The 26,023-nt window shown below is 41.6% G+C and overlaps 2 protein-coding genes across 3 annotated transcripts in view; one reads left to right on the top strand and one right to left on the bottom strand.

The window, feature by feature from the left end:
* DNASE2B (deoxyribonuclease 2 beta) overlaps positions 1-26,023 on the bottom strand; it is a 76,191-nt gene that overhangs the window by 19,695 nt on the left and 30,473 nt on the right. The window contains exon 2 of the mRNA XM_040470791.1: positions 22,037-22,100. The gene's annotated coding sequence lies outside the window, so the exon portion shown is untranslated. The remainder of the gene's footprint in view (positions 1-22,036; positions 22,101-26,023) is intronic.
* Positions 1-26,023, top strand: part of LOC121027381 (uricase) — an 81,476-nt gene that overhangs the window by 52,963 nt on the left and 2,490 nt on the right. For both annotated transcript variants that reach the window (XM_040470796.1, XM_040470795.1), the window contains exons 2-7: positions 7,037-7,255; positions 10,255-10,371; positions 10,472-10,550; positions 21,054-21,240; positions 22,948-23,071; positions 25,221-25,304. In XM_040470796.1, the coding sequence (XP_040326730.1) occupies positions 7,037-7,255; positions 10,255-10,371; positions 10,472-10,550; positions 21,054-21,240; positions 22,948-23,071; positions 25,221-25,304 (810 nt within the window). The remainder of the gene's footprint in view (positions 1-7,036; positions 7,256-10,254; positions 10,372-10,471; positions 10,551-21,053; positions 21,241-22,947; positions 23,072-25,220; positions 25,305-26,023) is intronic.

Below are 26,023 nucleotides of genomic sequence, written 5' to 3'. Positions count from 1 at the left end.
CATTCATAGATCTATGGATGCCAGTCCCTCCTGGAAACTATCTTTGATCTCTCTTAATCTGGTTTAGGTATCCCAGACTTTGCTGTATTTGTTCAATTAGAGCAATTATTACAAGGTATTCTAATTACTTGGTTACTTTTCTGAGTCTTCCTCTCAAGAGCGAGGGTCAGCCAAATCTGGCCCACTGCCTGTTTCTATAAAGTTTTATTGGAACACAGTGACACCCATTCACTGATGTATTATGTATAACTATTTCTGCTATAATGGCAGAGTTGAGCAGTTGCAACAGAGACCATATGGCCCGCAAAGCCTAAAATACCAAGTTTTTGATTCTTTACTGAGAAAGTTTGTTCTAGTGTATAACCCCTATCTATAGGGGTTATAATGCCCTGTATCAGGGCAGAACAATGTCTGACTGGTTTGCTATTGTATCTCTAGCACTTACCATGGTGCTTATCACCTAGAAGTGGCTGAATAAGTATAGATGAATGAATGGATTAAATGAAAAAGATTTCAGAGATTTCTATTTTGGGGTTATGTGGAATTTAGGATGAATTAAATCTAATCAGATAAATAAATAAAAATGAGTATGTAGGTAGGTAAAATCCCATTTTAAAGAACATTATTATAATGTTTTGTCAAGGAGGCAGCTGGGTATAGTGAAAATAATCAGGCAGACCTGGGTTCCATGCCTGGCCCTACCTCTTACACGCCATGTAGTTTTGACCAAACTACTTAACCTCAACAGTATCAACTTCCTTTTCTAAAGGTGGCTCGTGATCTGTACTTTCATAGCATATGCTCTCAGGATTCAGTGAGATACTGTGTGCATAGCCTGTGGCACATGACTAATGCTTATTAAATGCTCATTCTTCCCACCTTGTTTCCTTTTCTTCTGTGCCACAGTTATTTCTTTATCTTTGCAGATGGACTAAAAAGGGTCCTTTGGCGATGTGGTTTTAAAGACCACAAATAAACTTCTATCGCTCATGTTTGCAGTAGTCCTTACCCAGATAAAAGTCAGTGTTTGACTCAAAGGTAGCATCTTGTTGTTGAAGACACAAAGCTGAATTTTCATTCTGCCCCAAAGGGCAGTCAGCCTTTCATTCTCCCCGTACTTTGCAATGTGAACAGCCTTGCCATACCCACGGAGTTCATGTGAGCTCAGAATTCCCCTGTAATTTTAACAAATGACTAAAGTTCCAGAAAAAGTGGTGGTTTGGGCAGGGGGTACCTCTGGGCATTGGGTAAGTTCAGCCTGGTACAGAGTAAGCAGAATAAGGCTCTTCAGTCTCAGAAGGGCTCTTTTTCCACTGTACGAGCCTGCCTGTTAGCTATGTGGCTTTGGGCAGCTCACTTACCATCTGTGACTTAGTTTCTTTTAAAATAGCGTTCTTCCTCTTAAATTGCAGGGGTTTCTGTTTGTTTGTTGTTTGTGTGTGTGTGTGTGTGTGTGTGTGTGTGCGTGTAGTAGATAAGGTAATGTAGATTCCAATGAGTGGAATTTAAAAAAATGGCATAGGAATTCAAGTTTCTGCAGTAACATGGCCATTTCTCTCCTTCTGTTGGGATCAGAATGGTTCCCTTCTTTCTCTAAAGAGTGGGCTAACCATCAAGGGGGTATAGGGATGCTGCTTGTAGTGGGAAAGAGCGTGTCATTTGGAAGCAAATGGACTGGGCTCTCCTTTCCTACCTCTGTCACCTAGTAACAGTGTGACCTTGGCAGGACACCTAACCCTCATAATTCCCGCGGTCAAACTTGGATCAAAATATCCACTTCACAGGGTTCTTACAAAGGACTAGAGGGAATAATATATGCAAAGTTCCTGACATATATGAAACCCTCACTAAATGGTTGTTTTTATTTTCAAGACTTACACATTTGGAAAGACATTATCTTTCAATGTGTGCATTTCAGTAAAATTTTCTTCCAACTGCATTCTTGGAGGTCTCCATTACTTCTTTGCTGTGGAATTTCCTGCCCCCATCCGAGAGGCTCCTGAGGGGTTTCCCTGTTTCAGTTCCCAGCCCTAAGGCTATTGGTGCTGTGGAGACGCCCGGCAAGAAAATTAGCATTGCCTCTGACATTCAGTGATGACTTTCTCTTCCTTTGTAATAGGCAGAAGTATGAAAATAACTAAGCACCTGTAAATGGATTCTTCATTAGGTAACAGGTCACCTTCTTTCTACCATCATTATGCATATGACTTGTTAGACTGTTTCTGAAGCATCTGCTTGACAAATCCTTTTAGAGTCATACCCCCTTGCTAGCAAAAATAAGCCATTCTGCAGCTTAAAGCAACATGACATTTTCTGCTTAGATATCAATATTTTTCCATCTGACATTGAGTAGATCCGAGGCAGCCAAAAAAATACCAGCTGCTTCTAAGGTTATGATTCACCATTATTGTTCTTATCCTTATGTGTTGTTAAGATCCACCAAAGCGATATTAAAATGGTTCGGATGAGTGTTTCTTTTTCTCACATTAGTTCAGCATCTTTCTCTGAAATCTTTTTGTTCATGAATGCCCAAGAAAACGTCAGGCAAAGGAAAAACCTGGGCACAGAATTGGAAGAACTTCTCCAGCACATTCCAAAGACAGAGAGAGAGGCTTGTCTCCCTGCACAGTTCTTCCATCCGGACACGCTGCAACGGAGTTGATTTTTATGCCTGTGTGATAGGACCTAAATAGCTGTACCACTTCTACATTTCTCTCCGTTATGGAGGGAAGACACGAGGCTTACTGAAGCTCTTCAAAGACTTAAGAGAAAATGCTAGTCATTTTAAAATTTAAATTTACATGGGGTACTTGGGTGGCCCAGTCGGTCAGGTGTTCGACTGTTGATTTCAGCACAGGTCATGATCTCACGGTTTGCGTGGGACTCGGTGCTGACGGTGCGGAACCTGCTTGGGGTTCTCTCTCTGACGGTCCCCTACTCGCTTTCACAAAATAAATAATAAAAATAAACTTAAAAAAATAAAATTTGAACTTACAAAAAAATTTTTTTTTTAAATCTTCCTTAATATTTTCCACCTCAAACCTATCCACTGGACCTTCTAGAAGTTAACAGATTCCTGGCTAAGAACCTCTCGTCCTGTAGCGATAACCACTAGCACTTTCACCATGGCCTGCAAATAAGAGAACACTCACTAGCTCATTACAGAAGTGAAAAATAAGATTAATTTGAAATCTCTGAGAGTTCTCTCCAGTCTTACTTGCAGATAAGTAATGATTTCCATCCCCTTAACTTTTAAGACATGTCTAAGAAAAAGGGAGTTTTCTTTTATAGAGCCTGGTAAAGATGTATTCCTTCTGATGTTCTATCCAGAGTTTTACTCTGGGAAATTGAGTCTCCTTTTGCGACTTCGTTTCCTGAAGCCACACGAGCCCAAAGAAGGACAACCGAAGTATGAAGTCAGAAGGACGCCTTATACTAGCAGCAGTCTTTCTGGATTGGTGTGTAACCTGGGGATTTCTCTCCAACAGTGATTGGAAGGACCCTTTGAGGCAAAATTCGACATCTAGTTATTATTTATCAATGATAATGATGGCTAACATTTATTAAACACTTACTATTTGTCAGGCACTTTTCTGAGTGCTTTTTCTTTTTCCTCATGTTATCTTCACAGCAATCCTGAGAGTGGGCACTACTCTTATACCCATTTTATAGATGGAGGCATTGACCTCCAAGTACAGAGCTAATAGGTGGCAGAACAAAGACTCACTCACACCTGTGCTGCCTCATTCCAGAGCCCAGAGCCTACCCTCTCAGCCACCTGCCAACCCTCCAGATGAGAGCGACCTTTCATGGTATCTCGTTGTGCAGCTATCATGCACATGGATCTCTGCACCATACTGTGCTTTATACAGGACACAGTTCCGGCACCTACTTCCGATTTCTTGGACTACAGAACTGGGGGGAGTCTTACTGGGGGGACAGCCTCATTTCTGGTCTGGACCGTTATCTGTTCTGTCGGGTCCTACCAAGAGACTTCCGGGCGTCCCACACCGTTCTTGTTCCCTTCTGGTCCATCCTCATGGTGATGTCCTTTTTCTTCTGACTTACTACCCAGCAAGTGTAACGACTCAAGCTCTGCTCCGGTCAGGAGCTTGCTGAGGAGTGCTGACCTCTCCTGCGTACCTTGTGCAGAAACTCCGGGAGGGCTGCGCTGTGCGGAGTGCTCTGTCTTGTTAAGCAGGGTGAGCACTTTGTGCCGCATGGCTGACTCTCTCTACACTCAGTTTGGTCCTTCCTGGGCCGTTGTTCTCCAGTCGGCTGTGCCTGTGATCTCCAGGCCGTGGTGACCAGAGGGCAGATGGCGCCTTCCCCGCTTTCCCCAGAAGAGGAACTTCCTGATTGGGGTTTGAGCTGAAGTGGCAATTCCTGTATTGAAATCTTTTGAACTATTCCGTGTCACCACGCAAGAGGTGGAGGTGGGGGTGCACCATTCATTCGTTCGCAACGCGTTTATTAAGCACCTATTTGTGTTCTAGGCACTGTGCTGAGCACTGGGGTTGCCGTGACAACTGAGAATTGTTCCTGCTTTCATAATTTCCCATTTTGGGACAAATCAAACACATGATGAGGCAATTGCAATATAATATGATAAAGACTGTGATAAGGCGATAACAGTATTGCCAGGGCATACAGAAGGGGCACCAGACCTTGAAGGGCGGGCTGGCTGATTCCCCGAAGGACAAGTGGCATCTGAGACCTGAAGGATGACTAGAAGAAGTTAGGCAGGTGACAGAAGGGGTCGGTAATTGGGCAGAAGGAAGAGAAAGGGTGTTCAGGAAAGAAGGAATAGCATATTCAAAGCCTACAGGCAGAGAAAGGCTGCCGAGCCTGGGCAAGTACAATCAGCTCAGGATAGCTGAAGCAGAGTTTGAAACAGGCTGTGGCAAGATGAGAGCAAAGTTAGGGATCTGAAGGGTGGCTGTCACTGAATCTTTCTTTAAAAAAAAAAAAATGCTTATTTGTGTTTGAGAGAGAGAGAACCAGCAGGGGAAGGGAAGAGAAGATTCAAATTGGCTCTGTACTGACAGCAGTGAGCCCTATGTAGGGCTCGAACTCACAAACTGTGAGATCATGACCTGATCCAAACTCGGGCGCTCAACCGACAGAGCCACCCAGGTGCCCCTGAATCTATGTGCCATGCAGGAACCACTTGCTTTCACAGACCGAGCTACCATAGCTTAGGTATTTAATGACAGTGGATAGGACTGAGAAGTAATATTCATGTGTATCCCGGGGCTGATGGACAATCTCGGAGACCTTTGGTTCTGGATCCTCGTTCATGCCATCCAGGGGCCCCCAGCCAGCCAAGTGCCTTCCTCCCCCAGGTAGAATTCCTTGTGGCTCAACAGACACGTCACAGTCTTCCTCTGACTGCTGCCAGCAGTGCTCTCTACTCTAAAAACCGGTGCCTTTACTCAAAGTCCCATCTACTGTCTCTGCTGGGGCTGTGCCCACAGCCAGGCCTGACGTGGCCACTTTTGCTGGGGTTGACCTCACTGTAGCTAGGTACTAGGAACTGAGTCAGGCCTTTCACCAGCAACTCCTACAAGTAGGGGTGCTTATCTCCATTTGTACAGCTGGGGAAACCAAGGACTCAGAGCCAACAAAGTATTTGTTGCAAGCCACAGAGCTGTAGATGGCAAGATAGAGTTTGAACGTGGTCTGATTCCAAAGCCCCTGCAACCACAAGCAGTGACTCTTTCCCCATCAGTGTTATAGTTCTTATTAAGATCCTCTAAGTCTGCTCTTTGAGTTTTCTCATTGATCCTTTCCTAGAAGATGAATCCCTCCAAAATTGGGTCAGAGGCTTTTAAGGGGCCTTTCCAAGAGTTGTCCCTTAAATCAGGAGCATGCCCTACCAGGAATGCTGTGTCCCCAAGACTGAAGACAACCTCCCACATCTCCCACTTTCCTTTAGAACATAACAATAATTTCTGATGTTGGCTAGTATTTTACAACTCCTCCCAGAGGATCTGGTGATGCTTTATGTAAACAAATTTTTAGGTAGCCTATGTGCAATTAGCAGGTGAGGTTCCTTCTTTGTGACCCTCCCCAGACTCTCACTGCATGTTGTTTTTCATTTACTTTTATTTTTGTCACTTTCTGGCATTATCATCTTAATGTTCAATTTTGATGCTTGCCTCTTCTTTCAAACACCAGTAAAGCCCAGGGACAAATCTTACGAATCCTAGCAGTGGAGATGGATGTATTTGCTCGTGAGAGCGCCAGCTCCAAATAAGGGCACTAATGAGTCAATCACCAGGCTTTTATTAAGTGTCTGTTTGCTAAAAGCATAGCTTTTCCTGCAGCCAGATGGCCTGGCTCTGCACTCCTGAAGGGAATCTGGACCCTGTCACTAATTACTCTTCTTCCCGGCAGCAAGAAGGGGAAGCAATTTTCAAATTTTTTTTAGTGATCATAGGGCATTTTCTCCAGAATATCACTCTGTATAAAAAAAAAAAAACCCCAACAGGATATAATTATTTTCAGTTAACACAGTCACACATTTTTGTAGAAGAATGGCAGTCTGCATAGTGGTTAGGAGAATAAACTTTGGAGCCCACGGATCTGAGTATGAATTGTTGGCTCTATCCTTTACTTGCTGTGTGAAGTACAGCTAGTCACTTACACTCTGAACCTCAGGTTCTCCCTCTGTGAAATGGGAACAATATTAGTTCAGAGCTGTTCCAAGGATTGAGTTAGCAGTTATTAAATAAAACAGAGTAAAACAGGAGATACTGTTACTATTATTATTATTACTTAATATTATCAAGAAAGCCATCTACCTGTGTGTCCTCAGGCGAGTTTGATATATTTTCATATGATTCTTGCAATTCTCTTTTCTCCATAAAAGTTCCCATTTTTCTTCAAAGGTAGGATAGGGTCTTGCTTTCATGAATACTCTTAACTCTCACCTTTTATAATTATACGATTAAATCAAGGCTTGAAGAACTTGCAGGTGACTTTTTGTTTTCATGTATCTTTCTTCAAAACGATGACAGTGTTTTCATTGCAGAATGAGGAGGTGGAGTTTGTCCGAACCGGCTATGGGAAGGATATGGTAAAAGTTCTCCATATTCAGCGAGATGGGAAATATCACAGCATTAAAGAGGTGGCAACTTCAGTGCAACTTACTCTGAGCTCCAAAAAAGATTATCTGCATGGAGATAATTCAGACATCATCCCCACAGACACCATCAAGAACACAGTTCACGTCTTGGCAAAATTTAAAGGGGTATGTATCATTCTTAGATGCTGCCTGTCTTTAAAAAAAATTTTTTTTTAATGTTTATTTATTTTTGAGAGAGAGAGAGACAGAGTGCGCGTAGGGGAGGAACAGAGAGAGAGGGAGGCACGGAATCTGAAGCAGGCTCCAGACTCTGAGCTGTCGGCACAGAGACCAATGTGGGGCTCGAACTCACCAAACAAGATTATGACCTGAGCCGAAGGCAGACACTTAACCGACTGAGCCACCCAGGCACCCCTATGTTGTTACCTATCTTGATGCAGAATTCACTACACTATAACATCAGTATATCACTTGCTTACTGCAAGTTCCCTTTACTTTCTAACCCTATTTTTACATTTAGGCCACTAATTCTTTTTCTTTTGGATTCTAAAATTCTCAGCCTTACAGAAAAGCTTTTTTCTTTTTTTCCCCTCTTAATCTCATTTCTTTGCTTTTTTTGGTTCTCAACTTACTACATCTTTTAGGAAGAGAATCTTATCTGACAAATTTACATGTTCTCTCTTAATTAGGATCATTGGCAAATCAAAGCCCTGGGAGGATTTCAGAATAGAATTTTTACACATTTTTTGTCATGCATTTCTTTGATTCCTGTTACCTATTTTTTTTTTTTTTTTTTTTTTAAAATGGTGTACATTTATAGAAGAAAGTACCATTTCTCTTCCTGGTGTTACTATAGAAGAAAATCTTGAGTATAAGATATATTTTGAAATCTATTGGTCCAATTTTTAATGGCTTCCTAATGTTCTCAACTGCATGACCACTTAGTATCCATATATGTTGGTAGCCGTATTCTTCAAGAGAGTCTTGGAGCTGATAGTATCTGATATTTTAGCACTTCAACTTCTAGTTTAAGTGTGAGGGAAGCTGTGTCGGACCTCCAGCAGATTTCTGGGAAACTCAAGATGATTTTTCTTTTTGCAAAGAAGTCTAAAAAGACAAGAAATGTAGACTAGAAAGTTTCTTTTCTCACGCTTTTGCATGAAATCCACGCTCAGAATGCATGAAATGAACCAACTAATTGAAATATAATTTCTGCAAGGCCTAGCTCCACCCCGAACCTTTTTCATGCTATTCAGAGTGGCCCAGCATGCACAAACTTGGCTATAGAAAAAGGCATTGCTCTCTTAAAAAAATAAATTGAAAATAGGCTACGGTACTGCACTACAAAAGAGGGCCAGGTAACACAGATTCTCATATTTCCTGTACTATGTGAAAGATGCAGAAAAGTGAAGGAATGGACCTGGATCTTTTTTTTTTTTTTAATTTTTTTTTTTTTAATGTTTGTTTATTTTTGAGACAGAGAGAGACAGAGCATGAACGGGGGAGGGTCAGAGAGAGAGGGAAACACAGAATCTGAAACAGTCTCCAGGCTCTGAGCTGTCAGCACAGAGCCCGACGCAGGGCTTGAACTCACGAACCGCGAGATCATGACCTGAGCTGAAGTTGGACACTTAACCGACTGAGCCACCCAGGCGCCCAAGAATGGACCTGGATCTTAAAGACAATTCAAATTCATTCATTGTAGATAGAGTGACCATATAATTTCTTATCTAAAACAAGGTGGCACTTTTTTTTCTTTTGTTTTTTTTAAAATTGAGATATAATTGGCATACAACTTTATATTTCAGGTGCACAACATGATGGTTTGATATTTGTGTATATGGTGAAATAAATTTTTATTTCTTGTCATCAGAAATTTTAAGAGTTGTCTCTTAGCTACTTTCAAATACATAATGCAGTATTATTAACTGTATTTCTTGTATATTACATCCCCATGATTACTAATTTTATAACTGGAAGTTTGTTTTGACTCCCTTCACCCACTTTGCTTATCTCCTCTCTCCTGGCAACCACCAATCGGTTCTCTGTATCTATGAACTTGATTTTGTTTGTTTGTTTTTGTTTTGTTTAGATTCCACATATAAGTGAGAACATATGGTGTTCGTCTTTTCTTGACTTATTTCTCTTAGCATAATCCCATCAAAGTTCATCTATGATCTGTGTTACCACAAATGTCAAGATTCACTCCTTTTTAGATGAATATACATTATATATATATATACACACACACACACGCACACTATATATATATATATATATACACACACACACCATATAAATAAATATATACACCATTATGTATATTACCAATATATATTACATTTTCTTTATGCATTTATCCACTGACAGGATACTTAAGTTGTTTCCATATTTTGGTTATTGTAAATAATGCTGCAATGAACATGGGGGTGCATATATCTTTTTGAGTTAGTATTTTTGTTTTCCAAACTAGGACACTTCTGAGAGTGAAATAAGATGCTAAATAATTATTCTGGGACAACAGGCATAAAACAGAACTATCCTGGGGAAACCTGTACAAATAGTCCACCTCAGGCAAGCCATAAATCATCTGTAAACTCTGCTAAGACCATAACACATTGTCTAGAGATTATTATGAAGAATTTGTGTGGAAGTAGGGAGCTGCTTCATGGGGGTGGGAGTGAGGGATAGTCAATCGAAGGTCTGTTTGCAAAGCAAGGAAGCAGAAGTGGCCCTGTGTTAATGTTTTCCCCTGGGAAACTGGGAGGCCCATTTGGCAACCTCACAGAGACACCAGAGTGTTTTGGAGTCCACCGTAGTATTGTTGTTGGCGTGGGTAATGACTGAGCTCACCGGAAGGAGAATTTAAATGTTAAGTTTTCTTGTGCTCATCCATTGATTGACACATTTCTTCCTGCAAAACAGGTTTCTTTTAAAAACAGGGTAGTCTCACCCCGGTAAATGGTGCTGTATTAACTACATTTAGGAGACCTTATGAAAATTTGGGATAAGGACCAATTCATGTCTCGTGGTTCTTTCAAAATGTATATTTCTCTGATTCTGTAAAGGATTTGAACAGGAAAGAGAACTCCGTGGATATTAAAAAAATTATTTTTAAATGGGGCAGGTATTTCTGATCACTAGCATTTTGTTTCACTTTACAGATCAAAAGCATAGAAACTTTTGCAATGAGCATCTGTGAGCATTTCCTTTCCTCTTTTGACCATGTCATCCGAGCTCAAGTCTACGTGGAAGAAGTCCCCTGGAAGCGTCTTGAAAAGGTTTGCTCAGTTATTTGTGCTCTCGGTTTAATTAAAGAAATTGGCTTTATGACATATGCTGAACTTTTACTGGAAACGATTTTTTGTCCCTAATTTTCAGAATGGAGTTAAGCATGTCCATGCATTTATTCACACTCCCACTGGAACGCACTTCTGTGAGGTGGAACAGATGAGGAGTGGTAAGAAAGTATTTTTCATGCTTTGATTCTACAATAGCAATTTCAATATTTTTTTCTTCCAAACAACTCTGCTTATTAATATCGAGGAAAACTGTTGAGGATTTTGAAGGCATTTAAATCTGAGATGGGAATGAGCACTGTGACTCTGGAGTATATTTAAAAACAATCTCCTCCTTTATCGTAAAAACATAAAAATGAAATAATACATTTTGCAAGAAATCTAGGGGTTGAGTGAGGTAGATCATTTTTATTACCTGATTCTGAGGTGAGGGGAAAAAAAAGGCCTGGGCTGACAAAACCCCAAATCTCTGAATGTTCTGACCAGACTTTTTGTACTATACCATGCTACTAATTATCATTACCTTTATAGGAAATAGTAAATAACAATCACGTTTCCTTGACATTTTATTTTCATAATAATAAGACCACTGATATTATTATAATTACTATAGAACGAACCTCATTTAAATAGCAATGACAATTCTGTAATTCTTTGTGTTCACTAAGAAATTTAAAACTTAACCACGGAACATAATTACAATACGGACCTTATTAGTACTGAGGATTGAACTTAGCAAATATCAAAATTCCCAAAGCTTGTCTTCCACTGTTTGGTTAGGATTGTCAGAGCGGGGCAATAACTGGCCAGAGGACCTCTAGGAACCGTGGAGCCAAATGTGGTAGAAAGGTCTCCATCCTAATGAAAAATGAACTTTCATGATCATTATAAATGGAGAGTGTGGACTCTGAACTTTTTTCCTTTTCAATCATTCTTCTCTTTCTTCTCCTCTCTTTCCCTCTTCTCTTCCATTCCTTTTCTTTTCTGTGTCTCCTCTTTCTTCTCTAGCTCTCTTCAGTAAGAATTTGAGGTAGCATCTCTTAAACATCAGAAACATTATAAACTTAATAAAATAGAAGTCTCTTCTCATTCTGAGTTCTATTGGATAAAGCCCTTCCTCAGACAGTTCTAGTGTATTAGCTGTTACTTAATATTTTTTGCTATCTGTATTAAATTCTAGGCACAGCCAGGGACGTCTTGGTGTTTGATTAACAGTTATGTAATTTTTGCCATATAAAGGAGACTGAATAACTAGTTGTTATATTAAGTTGAAAAGATAATGATTTCTTAATCCCCCAAATGTGTAGTCATATATATTAACTTCCTGATGGAGCTGTTTGTTAGTTAAAATAAAACTTACTTTTCCTTCCTTCCTTCCTTCCTTCCATCTTTCTTTCTTTTTTTCTTTCTTTCTTTCTTTCTTTCTTTCTTTCTTTCCTTCCTTCCTTCCTTCCTTCCTTCCTTCCTTCCTTCCTTCCGAATGTGACTTTGGGGGAGAAAGAGAAAGAAAGTTTCCCTAACTCCCCAGGTCAGTGTTTTCCTTCTCAAATCACATCATGTTTGTAAAATTATAAACTCTAAGCTGGCATAGTCCATCAGAAATGTAATGCAAGCCACGTATGTAATTTAAAAATTTTCTAGTAGTCACTTTAGGAATGCAAAAAATAAATTACTTTTAATAATATATTCTATTTAATCTGATATAGTTACAATACACCTTAAGTATGTAATAAAAATAAATTACTAATGTAATATTTCACATTCTTTTTTAAAAAGTTAAATGTTTGAAATCCTGTGCATATTTTATATTTACAGGGCATCTCAATTCACATTTGCCATATTCCAAGTGCTTAAGAGCCACACATGGCTAGTGGCTACCATATTGATTAGCCTAGCTCTAAACCATTTTTAAGTGATTTCGCAACATTTAGCATAGCATATTCCTCTTTCAACTTTCAAGTCTGTAAAATAATAGTTCTAGATAAGGTCTAGAATTCTATTTGGGGAGAGCTAATTAAAGAATAAGAACATGTTGAAATACTATTCATTCAACAATTGGATTTTGAGGGCTTTTTATGTAGCCTAGGGCTGTAAATTCAGAGTCGAGTAAGACTTTCCTTGGCCCTAGTGAGTTTGCAGTAGATGAATAGTAGGAGATAGACTTATAAAAAGATTTATTGCAATATAAGGGCTAAAAACTGCGAGGGCATCAACGTTATGCTAGGGAAGCAAAGAGGTGCAAAAAATTGTCTTCCTAGGAAGAGTCTGGAAAGCTTGACAGGGGAGGAGGAAATATTTCAGTTGACTTTTGAAAAATGATTCGGAATATGCTGGGCACAGAAGAGGAAAGAAAATTACAGGTGGAAGAAACAGAATGTATCTAGGTAGGAGCCATGAAGAAGTGGAAGAGGGAAACTAACATAATTTGGATATCTGCCTTATGCCACCCACCATCCTGGACAAGTGATTTTAGTGTTGAAAGGGCAAAGCATTTGAGGAACAGTAGCAAGTTCAAAGGTCTAGTTCTTAGAATGTAAGGAGCCAAGATGTATGTGAAGAGGTTGGTTTGGGCTGAATTTTGAAGGGCCTCATGTACCATACTAAGAAGATGAATATAATTTGGAAGTAGTTTTACATGGCAGTAAACCATACGTATTGGGATCAGACTATACCGTATTTGAATTTGAGCTCCATTACTTAATAACTTTGTGACTGTGAGTTACTTATGCTTCTTCAGTGGTTTTCATTTGTAAGATGAGGATAACAGTGTCCACCTTAATTTCCCAGAGAATTAAAGGAGATAAATATTAATATAGAGCATTTTAGCACAGGACCTGGTACATAGGAAGCATTCCTTAAATGATAGATACGATTGTTATTATTAAAGATGGCAATAGAGACCCAGGAAAGGTAGGGGTGTGTGTGTGTGTGTGTGTGTACTATTCAGTAATTCTGGTGAAGGTTATGGTGATCTGGCTGCAGAAACAGGCAGTAGAGAGACATTTAGAAACTTGTTGCAGAGATGGAGAAATGATGGAGTCAGATCTAAGGCAGTGAGAAGTAGAGATGGAGAGAATGACTGCAGAGGTGGAGGAGGGCATTATGTGAGGCATTTCTGAAGGGTACTGAATGAGTCTGAGTGATTGGATAGGGGTGGAGCTTGGAGAGAAGAAAGTTGCCCTAAAGTCGAGGGCTTGGGGGAGTTGGCTAAGGAGAACACGTATGATTAGAAAGTGTTCAGGGGGAAGCTGGTGATTTGGGGGCATAAGAGATAGAAATAGATTTGCAGACCATCAACAGACTGATGGTAGGTAAGCTGTGGGCAAGAAAGAGCCATTCCAGAAAAACATGTGAAGCGAGAAGAGGAAAGTGACAGGTCCCAAGGGAAATTCCTCAGTTTATGGGTTGGTCAGTTTAAAAAATTAGAAGAAAGGTCAGAGAGATAGAAGGAAGATTGGAGAGAGTGGTGTTGTGGAGGCAAAAGAAAAAATAAATTAAGAAATCAGGGATAGTTATTGTGATAACAGGATGCATAACACACAGGATCCTATGCAGTGGCTCCATACAAGAAGTTCACTGCTTTTTGTAAAAGTCCAGTTCAGTGTGTGTGTGTGTGTGTGTGTGTGTGTGTGTGTGTATGTGTGTGTTTGTGTGCACTTGTGTTGAGGTAATGTTCTGCTCCAAGAAGTTACTCAGGAACCCAGGTTGATGCAACCTAACATTTTTATCCTTACTTTTTTTGGGTCACCTTGAGAATAGATCCCCTTACCAGACAACCAGGAGAGGAAAAGAACTTGGAGGAGCAAAAGGAGGAGACAAACCCCCTCCAGCATAACACCAGGCCTGAGAGTAGAGCGCCACACTTCTCCGGGAAGGAACCTAATTTCTCAGCCCCACCCAACTGCAATGGAAGCTGGGAAATGTAGTCTAGCCAGGTACCTAGGAGGAAGAAGAAATAGATTTAGTAAATGGCAAGCAGTCTTTGCTATGGGAAGGTTCAGAAGTCTGGATTAAAAGAAAGTGGAACAGTAAGTGTGCAGTTTGGTAAATGGATCACTGGTGACTTCCACAAGAATATTTTAGCAGGGCCCTGTGGAGTGGCAGAGTAGAGGGCTCTGCTGATCATAAGAAGAATACAAGCCACTCTTCATACCCTTGTTCTTTCCAGGAATTACCAGGAGCTATCGTCAGCCTGAATTCTAGTCACCTGTTTGCTACAGAATGGAAAAACTAGTCACCATAGTAAAACCAAAGCTTTTTCTTTCTGCAGAGAGCCACAAAGCCTCAGCATACTGCAGTTGTTGTGGCTGTGTTCCCAGAAGCTCCAGCTTGACACATCTAGAGTCCAGAGTCTCTCTGATATCATGTGGGGATGGCAGGGATCAGGGAGCAGAAGAAGCATCTATTGCCTTAAGCGTATGCACTATATGTGTGTACATGTATATGAGTGTGTGTATATTCTAGTGTTGTGTATATAAAGATGACATTTGCACTCTGTCCCTGTTTGGAGAGTAAAGATCTATGATCTTAGGAGAGCAAAATTTAATTCTTCATTTGCTTTTTATCCAAAAGCTAAAACTGCAGATATTGTGAGGTAAGTCAATGTACAGGCATTGCCATAAGAAGTGCCCTTGCATAGGCTTAACTGAAGAAAGTAATCATTACACACACACACACACACACACACACACACACACACACACGTGCGCCCCAATTCGCATGTCAAAGACTGTTACAAACCTGTAAGCAATGCTTTTGATGAGGGGCTAGTTAGGTGGTGAGAATTCTGCCCTGTTAACACATGTACTTAATCACACATTTAGCCATGCGGCTCCCAATAGGGACTTTTCCCAGCAGGATACGTAACTGACAGACTGGATTCTTTCTTATCAATTGAACAAACATTTATAGAAAGCCTACTGAATCTCGAGCACCATTTTAGACCCTGAGAATTGCTGTAAAACTCCCATTATACTCTTTTCTTAGTGGATATTTGAAAGCTACATCATTAAGTGTACTTTTGACTGTTTCAAAGTCTGTTAGTTCCATGGGAGAATCTGGAAGGGAGAGACGAATTTTTTCACGCAAAGGGATGAGGACTGTAGGTATGTTTGTGACTTGCCAAACTCTGAGAGAAGAGCTAGGCTGTCCATGTGATGCAAGTTGTTAGTTTGGGTGTTCTAAGGAGACTGGCTCTTCCAAGCTCTTTCTTCCGTGTGTCTCCCTAAACTACAAGCATAGCTGAGTCTTGAAATCACTGGGATGGTTGAGTCACTAATTTGGAATAAATGGTCCCCCCAAACCTCTGCATTATTTGAATTATAACCCACAATTCTTTAAGAATCAAATTCCTCCCAATCTGCCACTGAGTATAGAAATTCATCTGGGGCACCTGGGTGGCTCAGTCGGTTAAGTGTCCGGCTTCAGCTCAGGTCATGATCTCACAGTTCGTGAGTTCAAGCCCCATGTCGGGCTCTGTGCTGATAGCCCAGAGCCTGGAGCCTGCTTTGGATTCTGTCTCTCTCTCTCTCTCTGCCCCTCCCCTGCTCTCACTCTGTCACTGTGTCTCTCAAAAATAAATATTTAAAAAAAAAATTAAAAAAAAAGAAAAAAATTCAGCGAAAACAGAGCCAAGTAGATGGTAGATGGAAAACACATCTCAACTAAGAGATATTGTCTTCTGGTAGTAAAAAAAAAAAAAAAAAGATCTATTGACATGGAGACCAGGGGGGCATGGGAGGTGGTTTTAAGGGGAAAAAAAGTGATGAAATTGAGGTCCTGGAGGACAGTAATTTCAGAGGCGTCAAGCTGGGCAGGTGGAAAAAGCGAGATGGAGGAAGGGGGAGACCCAGGACCTTTTCGATGTCCTGTGTGTGCCCTTTGTGGTGTCAAACTGAAGCACTCTTCAGTTTCTCCAAAAGAAGAGTTTTTGGTAAACACAAGTCCTTTAAACTCACCTCAACCACAACCTTGCTGTACAAAAGCCCAGTTAACTTCCTCCCACAGGGCTGATGCCATCTTTCCCCTTCCAGAATGGCATGGAGGGACCTTTCACTCTCCCCGCATGAGTGAAAGGGACTCCCAAAGGCAAATGATATTTAGTTTTCACTTTTTCTAGCACTTTACAAGTTTGAGGTTTTCTACTAGAATGATTTAATATGGTTTTAAAATATCCTCCTTTTAGCTATTTGTGTCCTTTTTGGAGGTGTTAAACATGGAAGCAATTATCCTGTTCATGACAGGATTTTTTTTTTCCTTGGCTCAATAAAGCTTTGTGCTTTGTGACACCTGATGCGTAGGTAAGGAATTGGGCTTATTTTCTATTAATTCACAGTGAGTTTCTTTCCCTTAGAGAGCTAAAAGATAGGATGTATGCTTCTCTGAGAGATAAACCACAATCTGTTAAGTGTGTAGGAGGACACTAAAAGCTAGCAAAGATTATGTTCTAGCAAAGTAAAATGTGAAAATCTTCCTTTTGCATTACCCTATAACCATGGCATAAAGGCAAAAAAAAAAAAAAAAAAGCTGATTAAGTGGTTTCGTGACAAATAACCTAGAAAAGGACAGTCCTTTTGGTTGAAATAATTCTGCCAGTCTAAGCTGAAGTTGTTTTCAGAGTGCGTGAGCCACTGTACTTTTTAGTCGATGGGTCCGTGATTCTGAAAGGCTCAGGTTCGTACCAGTGTTCAGAAAGCTGGGGCACCGCCAACAGGGAAGATAAAATAAGCTCTTCGATTTCATCCAGAGTGTCTAATGTGTGCCAAAGGAGGGGGGGCAAATCATATTAAAAGAGAATAGGGTTTTTGTTGTTGTTGTTCTTCATAGAACAATGAGCGCACCAGAGTAGATGGTTTGTGTTCTGCCCAAACTGTGGCCATAGTTAATTGTCGTTGGGAGCATAAAACATTTTATTCTATGTGAAACTGAGGCCAACACACATTTAAAAATGCAACTTCTGGGGCGCCTGGGTGGCTCAGGCGGTTAAGCGACCGACTTCGGCTCGGGTCATGATCTCGCGGTCCATGAGTTCGAGCCCCGCGTCGGGCTCTGTGCTGACAGCTCAGAGCCTGGAGCCTGTTTCGGATTCTGTGTCTCCCTCTGTCTCTCTGACCCTCCCCCATTCATGCTCTGTTTCTCTCTCTCTGTCTCAAAAATAAATAAACGTTAAAAAAATAAAAATGCAACTTCTTTCTTCATTTTCAGATGCTAGCAAGAAAATAGACATTTAAAAAGTTGCCTAGCAGAACTGACACTCCCCAGAGGTCAATAAATCTCATCCCAGAGCTGGAGGTGGATAGAGACGGCAGGTCAGAAGTGGTTTGCAGAACCCAATGAGCCTTTGTGAAACATGAGAAATATTCACGGGTAGTTAAAGTTGATATGAAAAAGTCAATTATCACAACCTCATGGTCATAACTTTTATAAAGGATTTTCTGTGGGGCAGCCATTTTCCTAAGTCCTTCATGGACGTTATCTCCGACATCTATCAAATTGGTGATCATCTCTGTTTGCAAGATGAGAAACTCAAGGTAAAGAGGGGTTAAGTAATGTTCTGAGGGGAATAGTGCTCATAAAATAGGGGAGGAGAGGCCCTGAGAACACTGAGATTCGAATTCAGGAAATCTTGAGTTGCAAGGCTGTGGTCTCAACCACTGTGCATCAATGCATCCAGAAATCCTTTTATGATTAAGACCATTGGAGGAGCCAAAGTCTTATTGGCTTATGTGGATGCTGATGACAATATAGTGCTATGTAGGAAACAATGAAATAGGTAAAATTTGCTTCTGGTTCTCATTCACTTTCTCTTTATTCCCCCTCCACGAACCCTGCTTGTTCTAACCCCATTCCATATTGCAAACTCCTTATTTCATTTCTATAGGGTTTTTTTTCTAGAAGGGATTACTGTTGGAAATAGATTATATTAGTTTATAAAGGCTTCAGAAGTCACTCCTTTATGGGGTCTTCGTATTTTAATAGGAAATGTTTAAGGAATAAAAAGTTTTTTAAGACACCTAGGGGCCATTTCTAAAAATGATGCTTCGGTTTCCATTTCAGGTTAGTGGAGATGGTATTTTTCAGGCTGGGGGCTCTGTCTGAGGCTCTCAAAAAATACTATGGAAGGGAAGATGGCAACCTTCTTGTCTCCTGGAAAAAAACTGTAAAGAAATGGGAAGACAGAGTTAAAGGAAGGAGAAAACATCATGGGGATGGGGAAGTATCCAAAAAGGAGGAGATAATGAAGTGCTGAGTTCAAATTCCACTCCTGCCAGTTTCTAGCCATGTGACTATGGGCACATGGTTGAAAGTCTCCTATATAAGACTATTTAATAGAGGGGCGCCTGGGTTGCCCAGTTGGTTAAGCAGCCGGCTCTTGATTTGGGCTCAGGTCATGATCTCGCAGTTCATGAGTTTGAGCCCTGCAGAGGCTGCTTGGGATTCTCTGTTTCCCTCTCTCTCTGCCCCTCCCCCCTCTCTCAAAATAAATAAACAAACATTAAAAAAATAGTTAATAGAATTTGAGGATTAAGTAAGATAATGATTGAAAAAGGCAGCAACTAAATGCATGCTGATCATCAGGATGTCTTCAGCTAATGTTGATGTCCTCCCCTTCCCCTGCCATGCTGTGTATTATATTTGGGTGGGGGTGATCAAGAAGGGAAATGCTAAAGATTAGTGGAGGAGAACTGTCTAAAAGAAAAAGAGACTAAGCTGTGAAATACTGATTCTTTGATGTGAACCAATCTTGTCGCATGCATTCACTCATTCATTCAATAGACACTTATTGATTGCTTCTGCAATTCTCTTGTATTTTAAGCTTAGCCTCACTTGGGTCAGCTCTATACAGCATTTAGAAATGCTGATTTTGCAGCATCATGTCTTCACACATCCAGAATCCAATAAACCAAGGCAACTTAAAGCATTAGGCGTTGCTGGTGTCTCTCTTGGTCCTTCTTCAGATATAGTTTCCAAAGAGGACTTCAAAATGTTAAATACCATTTTAGTTGACACATTATCCTGGAGCACTCTGATCAGAACACCTTATTTAATCAGCAGATCTACTACAAACCACTGGCCATTGCTCTCTTTGGTAGATGTACACTTGTGGCTGGGAAAATATCAAAATATGGTCATTGTTTACCTACTTACGAAACTCCACAGCTCCTGAGTTAGCCACAGCAGTTGAAGCCACATAGATGATGTAAACTATTGGATTATTAAGAGCTTCCCTGGATTTTAATTGAGGATCATGAGTTATATTCTTGTTCTTCAACTAAGACCATGTACAACATAGATGCCTGATGCCTCTGGCCCTTGAGTTATATACTAAACAGGCCAAGAAGGATAGATCTTAATCAGGACTAACTTCAAAGCTGTAAACCTCCTTGAACCTCCAGCCTCATCAGCCTGCACATACAAATAAGGGAATGGTGATGTTAATTCTTGAATTTTCCTGGCCTTATAGTTCTCTCACCACCAAACTGCTGGGTCTCCCCAGCCAAATTCTCCCACTTCCTGACAGTCGGGAGGTCTGTTTCACACGTGTTCAGGGAGACGTTTGCACCCCAATGGGTGCAAACTGCTTCACTGGCTCTGCTCAGCACTGGCTGTGCTAGTTATCCCTGCTCTTTGTGAAGAATGATGCTCTCTACAGAACATTCTACCCTGGGTCTTCCCAATATGACACCTGGTGCCCTGTTCTAGCCAGGTTTCACCAAACTGCCAGAGTGTGTTTCACATAGAAAAAGAGAGAATCTTCCCCTCACTCTCTCCCCCATCTGTCACCTGGGCCCTGAGCGAGAACTGCCTGACAGACAAGTAAATATCTTCTTCAGATTATGCCTATCACCCCTCCACCTTCCCCATTTGCCAGATGGGGTGATGTCAAGGACTGCAGGAGAACCATATCATCCCCTCTATCTTTGCCAACTCTGCCCTCTTTCCCCCAGGTCTCTATGAACCAACTTTGCTTCTCCTTCAGCCCAAAACCAAAAGCCTTTATGGGTATTCCCCTAGGCATATCTATGCCCTATGGGTGGGTCACTGCCTCATCGTCCCAGTCTCTATTTAGGCTGGGCCAGGTCCACAATGCTACTCATTCATGAAGTTTTCTGGTTTCAGTGAGCTCATAAACACAAGAAAACTGAGGATCTGATGATAGTTGGAGCCATCAGCCAGTGTAGATGATCAACACGAGGACTAACCCTCTCCCATCCTGTAAAGGGAGTCAGAGTAGCAAACAGAAGAACTGCTCTGGGGGAGCTTACTCACTCATTTCATCATGATTATATATTGAGCGAAGTGGAGCCCAACAAGGAGAAAGTATTTGGCCTAGACGTCATTTGTACCTGGAGCTGAAAGGAAGGTATTCATTTCTGTGGGTTTCAACCCAAGACAGAGGTTTAGTCTTTGACTTTAAGTTCTGCCAGGGCAGGAGAAAGGCAGGGAGTCGTGGAATCCAGATAGAGAGATAGGCACACCACCCTCATAACTTCAGAGGAGACAGGGAGTGGTAGTGGGTACCTCACTAACATGGGTAGTGAGGTAGCTCTTTGTTCAACAGTGCACCATGGTTTAGTGACCAGGATCCTCAGAGCTAGCTGTCCAATAAGAAGACACTATTTTATCCATGACCTCAGAGCCTCTTACCTTTTTACTTGAAACAGGACCTCCAGTCATTCATTCTGGAATCAAAGACCTCAAGGTCTTGAAAACGACCCAGTCTGGATTTGAAGGATTCATCAAGGACCAGTTCACCACCCTCCCCGAGGTGAAGGACAGGTGTTTTGCCACCCAAGTGTACTGCAAGTGGCGCTATCATCAGTACAGAGACGTGGACTTTGATACTACCTGGTAGGAGTGTGTGCTAAGGCCTGGCGCTGGCTATGCTCTCTTCCCGTTACTAAACCTACGTGGAAATCTTAGCTGCTATTAGCTAAAATGACCTTGAATGGACCACCTAAATTCCCTGACCTTTTGGTTTTTCATCGATTATATCACTATTTCTCAAACATTTACTGTGTGTCAGAATTCCCTGGGGGGCTTAGTAGAAGGCAGATTACTGGACATAACTCCAGAGGTTCTGATTCTGTAGGCCTGGGGTGGGGCCTGAGAACTTGCACCTCTAATAAACTCCCAGCTGCTGCTGCTGCTGCTGGACCAGGAACCACACTTTAAGAACCACCATATCAGGTGAGGATACTGATATTCGGCTTTACTACCTCACGGTAGATACAGAGAGGGCTAAATGAGGGTGACCAACGCATCCAATTTTTCAAGGGCTTTTCTGATTTTAACACTGAAAAGTCCCACGCCCTGGAAAACCCTTTGATTCGTAGGCAAACTGGGACAGTTGGTCACTCTAGGCTAAACTCGAAATGAGATGATGTTTACAAAAGCAGTTTATAAATGATAAATGTGTTAACAACATAAAGGTACGCCTATCATTATAATATCCTTGGCAAGCAGGAATTAGGCCTCTGGACTCTGAGTTTGCTTTTTGACCAGACATCTCATTCCTCTGCTGAAGTTCTCATTGCTAGAAACTGCTACTTTCTGATGAGCTAGTATCTGCCCCCTGGTAGCTTCTTCCCAGTGGTATAGTTCTGCTCTACTCCTTTTATTATGTGATGTGTCTGAAAATACTTACAGAGAACTTCACCTCAATCTTCTTTTTCCCGCGTGTTCCCCATTGGCAGCAGGCTGATGTATTTCTGTTAGAGCACAAAATTGAACATGGCAGAGTCAGGGTCTTAGCTGGGCCACCCACTCAGGAAAGGAACTTAGTGTAGATCATATAACTTTCAAGATTCCTCACGTCTAAACTGGGGATAATAATAGCACCTGCCTCGGGATATTGAGAGAATTCAATGAAGCAATCATATAAAACCCAAAGCACAGAGCCTGGCACAGAACAAAACCCCTAAAAACATAATAATTCAAGGAACTGGCCAGTCTGAGCAGTAAGAGGGTTGGAGTACTTGGAGGTCCTCTTCATAAGTTCATCAAATGTGATGGAGATTTACCCTGGAATGCCCAGTGGGCCCTAGTTCCAGATGATGAAGATAGCCTAGTGACACTCAATACCTTTGTTGAATAGGGTGTGTGTGTGTGTGTGTGTGTGTGTGCACGCGCGCACATGTGTGGGTAAAAAAAGGGGAAGTGAGGTGTTTTTTAGGGGGCATTACCAGATATTAATCTCTTCTTTTTTTTTTAAAATTTTTTTTAACGTTTATTTATTTTTGAGACAGAGAGAGACAGAGCATGAATGGGGGAGGGTCAGAGAGAGAGGGAGACACAGAATCTGAAACAGGCTCCAGGCTCTGAGCTGTCAGCACAGAGCCCGACGCGGGGCTCGAACTCACGGACCGCGAGATCATGACCCGAGCCGAAGTCGGCCGCTTAACTGACTGAGCCACCCAGGTGCTCCAATATTAATCTCTTCCAAAACCAGCAATAAAATTGTTTACTGCAGGGAGAGAAGGTCACCACTTCTTAGCTTTATAATGCACTCCTAAAAGGCCACCCTATGAGTCCTTAGTTGTTTTTTCTGTGTTTTAGGGATACTGTTCGGGATATTGTCCTGGAGAAATTTGCTGGACCCTATGACAAAGGCGAGTACTCGCCCTCTGTCCAGAAGACCCTCTATGACATCCAGGTGCACTCTTTGAGCCGGGTTCCTGAGGTATGTTTTGTCACTTGCCATTCTGAAGACTGAGAGAACTTGTTGTGTCTCCTGTCAGCTCTGACAGAAGAGTTGAGAGTTAAAATAAGACAGTGGAAGACACATGAAAAATGACATCTGTTGTTGTTCAAAAGCTTGTTATAGCAAGTGAGAAGAGAGCAAAAAATGGAAAAATCTGTCCAGCCTGAAAACATGGGCCATTGCTGTAGTTCTTTAGTTAGTCGAAAATTCTTTGGGTCCTTACAACCTGCCACAATTTAAGCCTCATATCAGGACTCTAATGCCTTGAAGGAGGGATAATTCGGCCAAGAGTCTATGTTTCAGGGTAGCCGGAGAATGAAGGATAGATGCAGACAGATTCCATCCATCCATCCATCTGATGTTATTGAGTAGTTATTATATCTCTGTCAGCACATGAAGAATACAAAGATAAATTAGTGTGCCTACTCTTAAAGGGTTCATCATTTGGTAAAAGAAGACAATAAGTAAACTAACGATCCAGTAAAGCATAAAGCATTATAGAAATACAGAGAAAGGCACCTAACTCAGGTATGGAAGATTGGGCCAGCCAGGCTTTATGGAGGGAGAGGTGCTTGAGTTGAGTCTTAAGGGTCAAGTAGGGGTTGGTTATCTGAGTTCACACTCAAGGGTGAGGGAGCATGGTAGGTATAAGACAGGAGCAGCATGGAATAATCATTTGCTGTTGAGGTTTTGGCATATGTGAAGTGCCAGGAATGAACATCTTTCCATGTGCCTAAGGATGAGGCAGAAATCAGACCAGGAGGATCTTTGTGAGTTTGTTTATAGCCTGTATTTTATTTTCAAAGCTCTTAGGAGCCACGGAGGGGTTTAACCAAGGTGTAGCACTACTGAATTTGCACTCTAGAAAGATCACTTTAAAAGAAGGGTGGTAAATTAAAAGGACAGCAGACCACAGATGAGGAGACCTGCAGGGAGGCTATTGGGAGGCAGAAATCTGGCAAAGAGGGTCTGAAGTAAGTAAAGCCATGATGGGTGGAGAAAAAGAGTATCAGTCTTAGACATGGGCAAGAGGGATCCTGCCATGACGTGGAACTTTCCAGGATGTTTTCTGGCTATCCTTTCTCCACTGGATGAAGAGTCAGTGGGGCCAAGGCAACAAATCCTTCACAGGGGCACACATCCCTTTACAGCTTCTCTGGATACCTGCACCCCAGAATTAACCGCCCAAAGAACCCTGAGACCACTTTTAGAACCTGTGCAAACCTCTTCCCCAGATCCACCCTCCGGAGGCAGATCATGCCATCAGTGTGTATACCCTTGGGCCTGCGAGTGGGCAAAGGGGTGGAAACTGCTTACACACACTCAAGCTAGCATGTCCACATGAGGCCAAGAGAGAGGAAGGGATGGGCCAGGGGCTGGGGTCTGGCTCTTCCCACACTACAACATCCTACATTGCAAGCAGTCAGAGAAATTTCAATTAGGTTCTGGCTTTCCAGGCTGTTATGAAGGTATATTTGTCAAGTAAGAAGGATAGAACATCTTTCACTTAAAAATTTCTTGCTTGGGGGCGTTTGGGTGGCTCAGTTGGTTAAAGGCCAGACTCCTGGTTGTGGCTTAGGTCATGATCTCATGGTTCATGAGTTTGAGCCCCACATAGAGCTCTGCACGAACAGTGCAGAGCCCGCTTGGGATCCTCTCCCTCTCCCTCTGCCCCCTCCCTGCAAAAAAACCAAAATGTTGCTTGCCTGATTCATAACTTTAAACATCTGGCATGTGGGCCTCCAATTGTACTCTTACCCCAGGGTCTGTAAATGTTCAGGATAGGCTAGAGAGGAGGAAACAGACTGAGGAAGAATTTAGGAGGTTGACTGGCCACCACCAGGAGGCCAGTTAATATACTGAAGTTCTCACTGTTTTCTGACCCAAGGAACGCTTACTTTTCTGAAAACCGATTTTGTACTTGGAGGGGGAAAGAATCCGTCCACCATCTAATAATGGGACTAGCAGGAGACAATTGTGTCACGCAGTAGAGGAACATCAGAAAGTGTCTCAGAGACGGAGGTGGAACTTGAGTAAGGGACTCACAGGCAGTTGGGTTACTGGGGAGGAGTGACAGAGAGATAGATTCACAGTTGCCCAATGTGATCCATATGACTTTGGATTCCAGATAGAAGATATGGAAATCAGCCTGCCAAACATTCACTACTTTAATATTGACATGTCCAAAATGGGATTGATCAACAAAGAAGAGGTAAGAGAACTTTAAAAATATTTAAAGAACGCCTACCCTCCTACCCCTGCACCCTTACCTGTCTTTTTAAAATTGGGATGATAATATCACCAACCAAAACTCTTAACAGCTGTTGCTTTTGGAATATTTATAGTTGCCACTGATTAGAGTCCTTTTAGATTCTGGGCCTTTCAAAACCTGGGGCTGGAATGCTTTAGAGGTGGATGAATGATTATGGAGGAGGGTTGGAAGCTAGAGAGATTAAAAGACAAAGAAAGAACAGAGTGTGCCAGAGGAGACAGCTCGGAGATGTACTTCGAAAAGTGCCACACAGGGTCACAGCTTTGTTATTCTTCCATCATGAGGCAATAAAGAGAAAAAAAAAGATTCTATTTCCCTTTTCTTTCATCATCTTTAACTTTTGACTAAGTAGTCAATTTAAGTAGCATATAAACAGAAAATGTAAACAGAAAGAAAGAAAGACTGTTTCCAACTGTAATTATAGAAAGCAAGATGAGGGGGTGCCTGGGTGGCTCAGTCGTTACACATCTGACCCTTGATTTTGTCTCAGGTCACGATCTCATGGTTTGTGAAGCTCTGCACTGATGGCATGGAGCCTGCTTGGGATTCCTTCTCTGCCCCTACCTCACTCGCATGCTCTCTCTTTCAAAAATAAATAAACAGAAAGAAAGGAAGAAAGAAAGAAAGAAAGAAAGAAAGAAAGAAAGAAAGAAAGAAAG

This window comes from Herpailurus yagouaroundi, unplaced genomic scaffold (genome assembly GCF_014898765.1).
Source record: "Herpailurus yagouaroundi ecotype Mexico unplaced genomic scaffold, PumYag 77, whole genome shotgun sequence".
Lineage (NCBI taxonomy): Eukaryota > Metazoa > Chordata > Mammalia > Carnivora > Felidae > Herpailurus > Herpailurus yagouaroundi.
The sequence above is the reverse complement of the archived record's forward strand: the minus strand, read 5'-3'. Positions and strand labels throughout refer to the sequence as shown.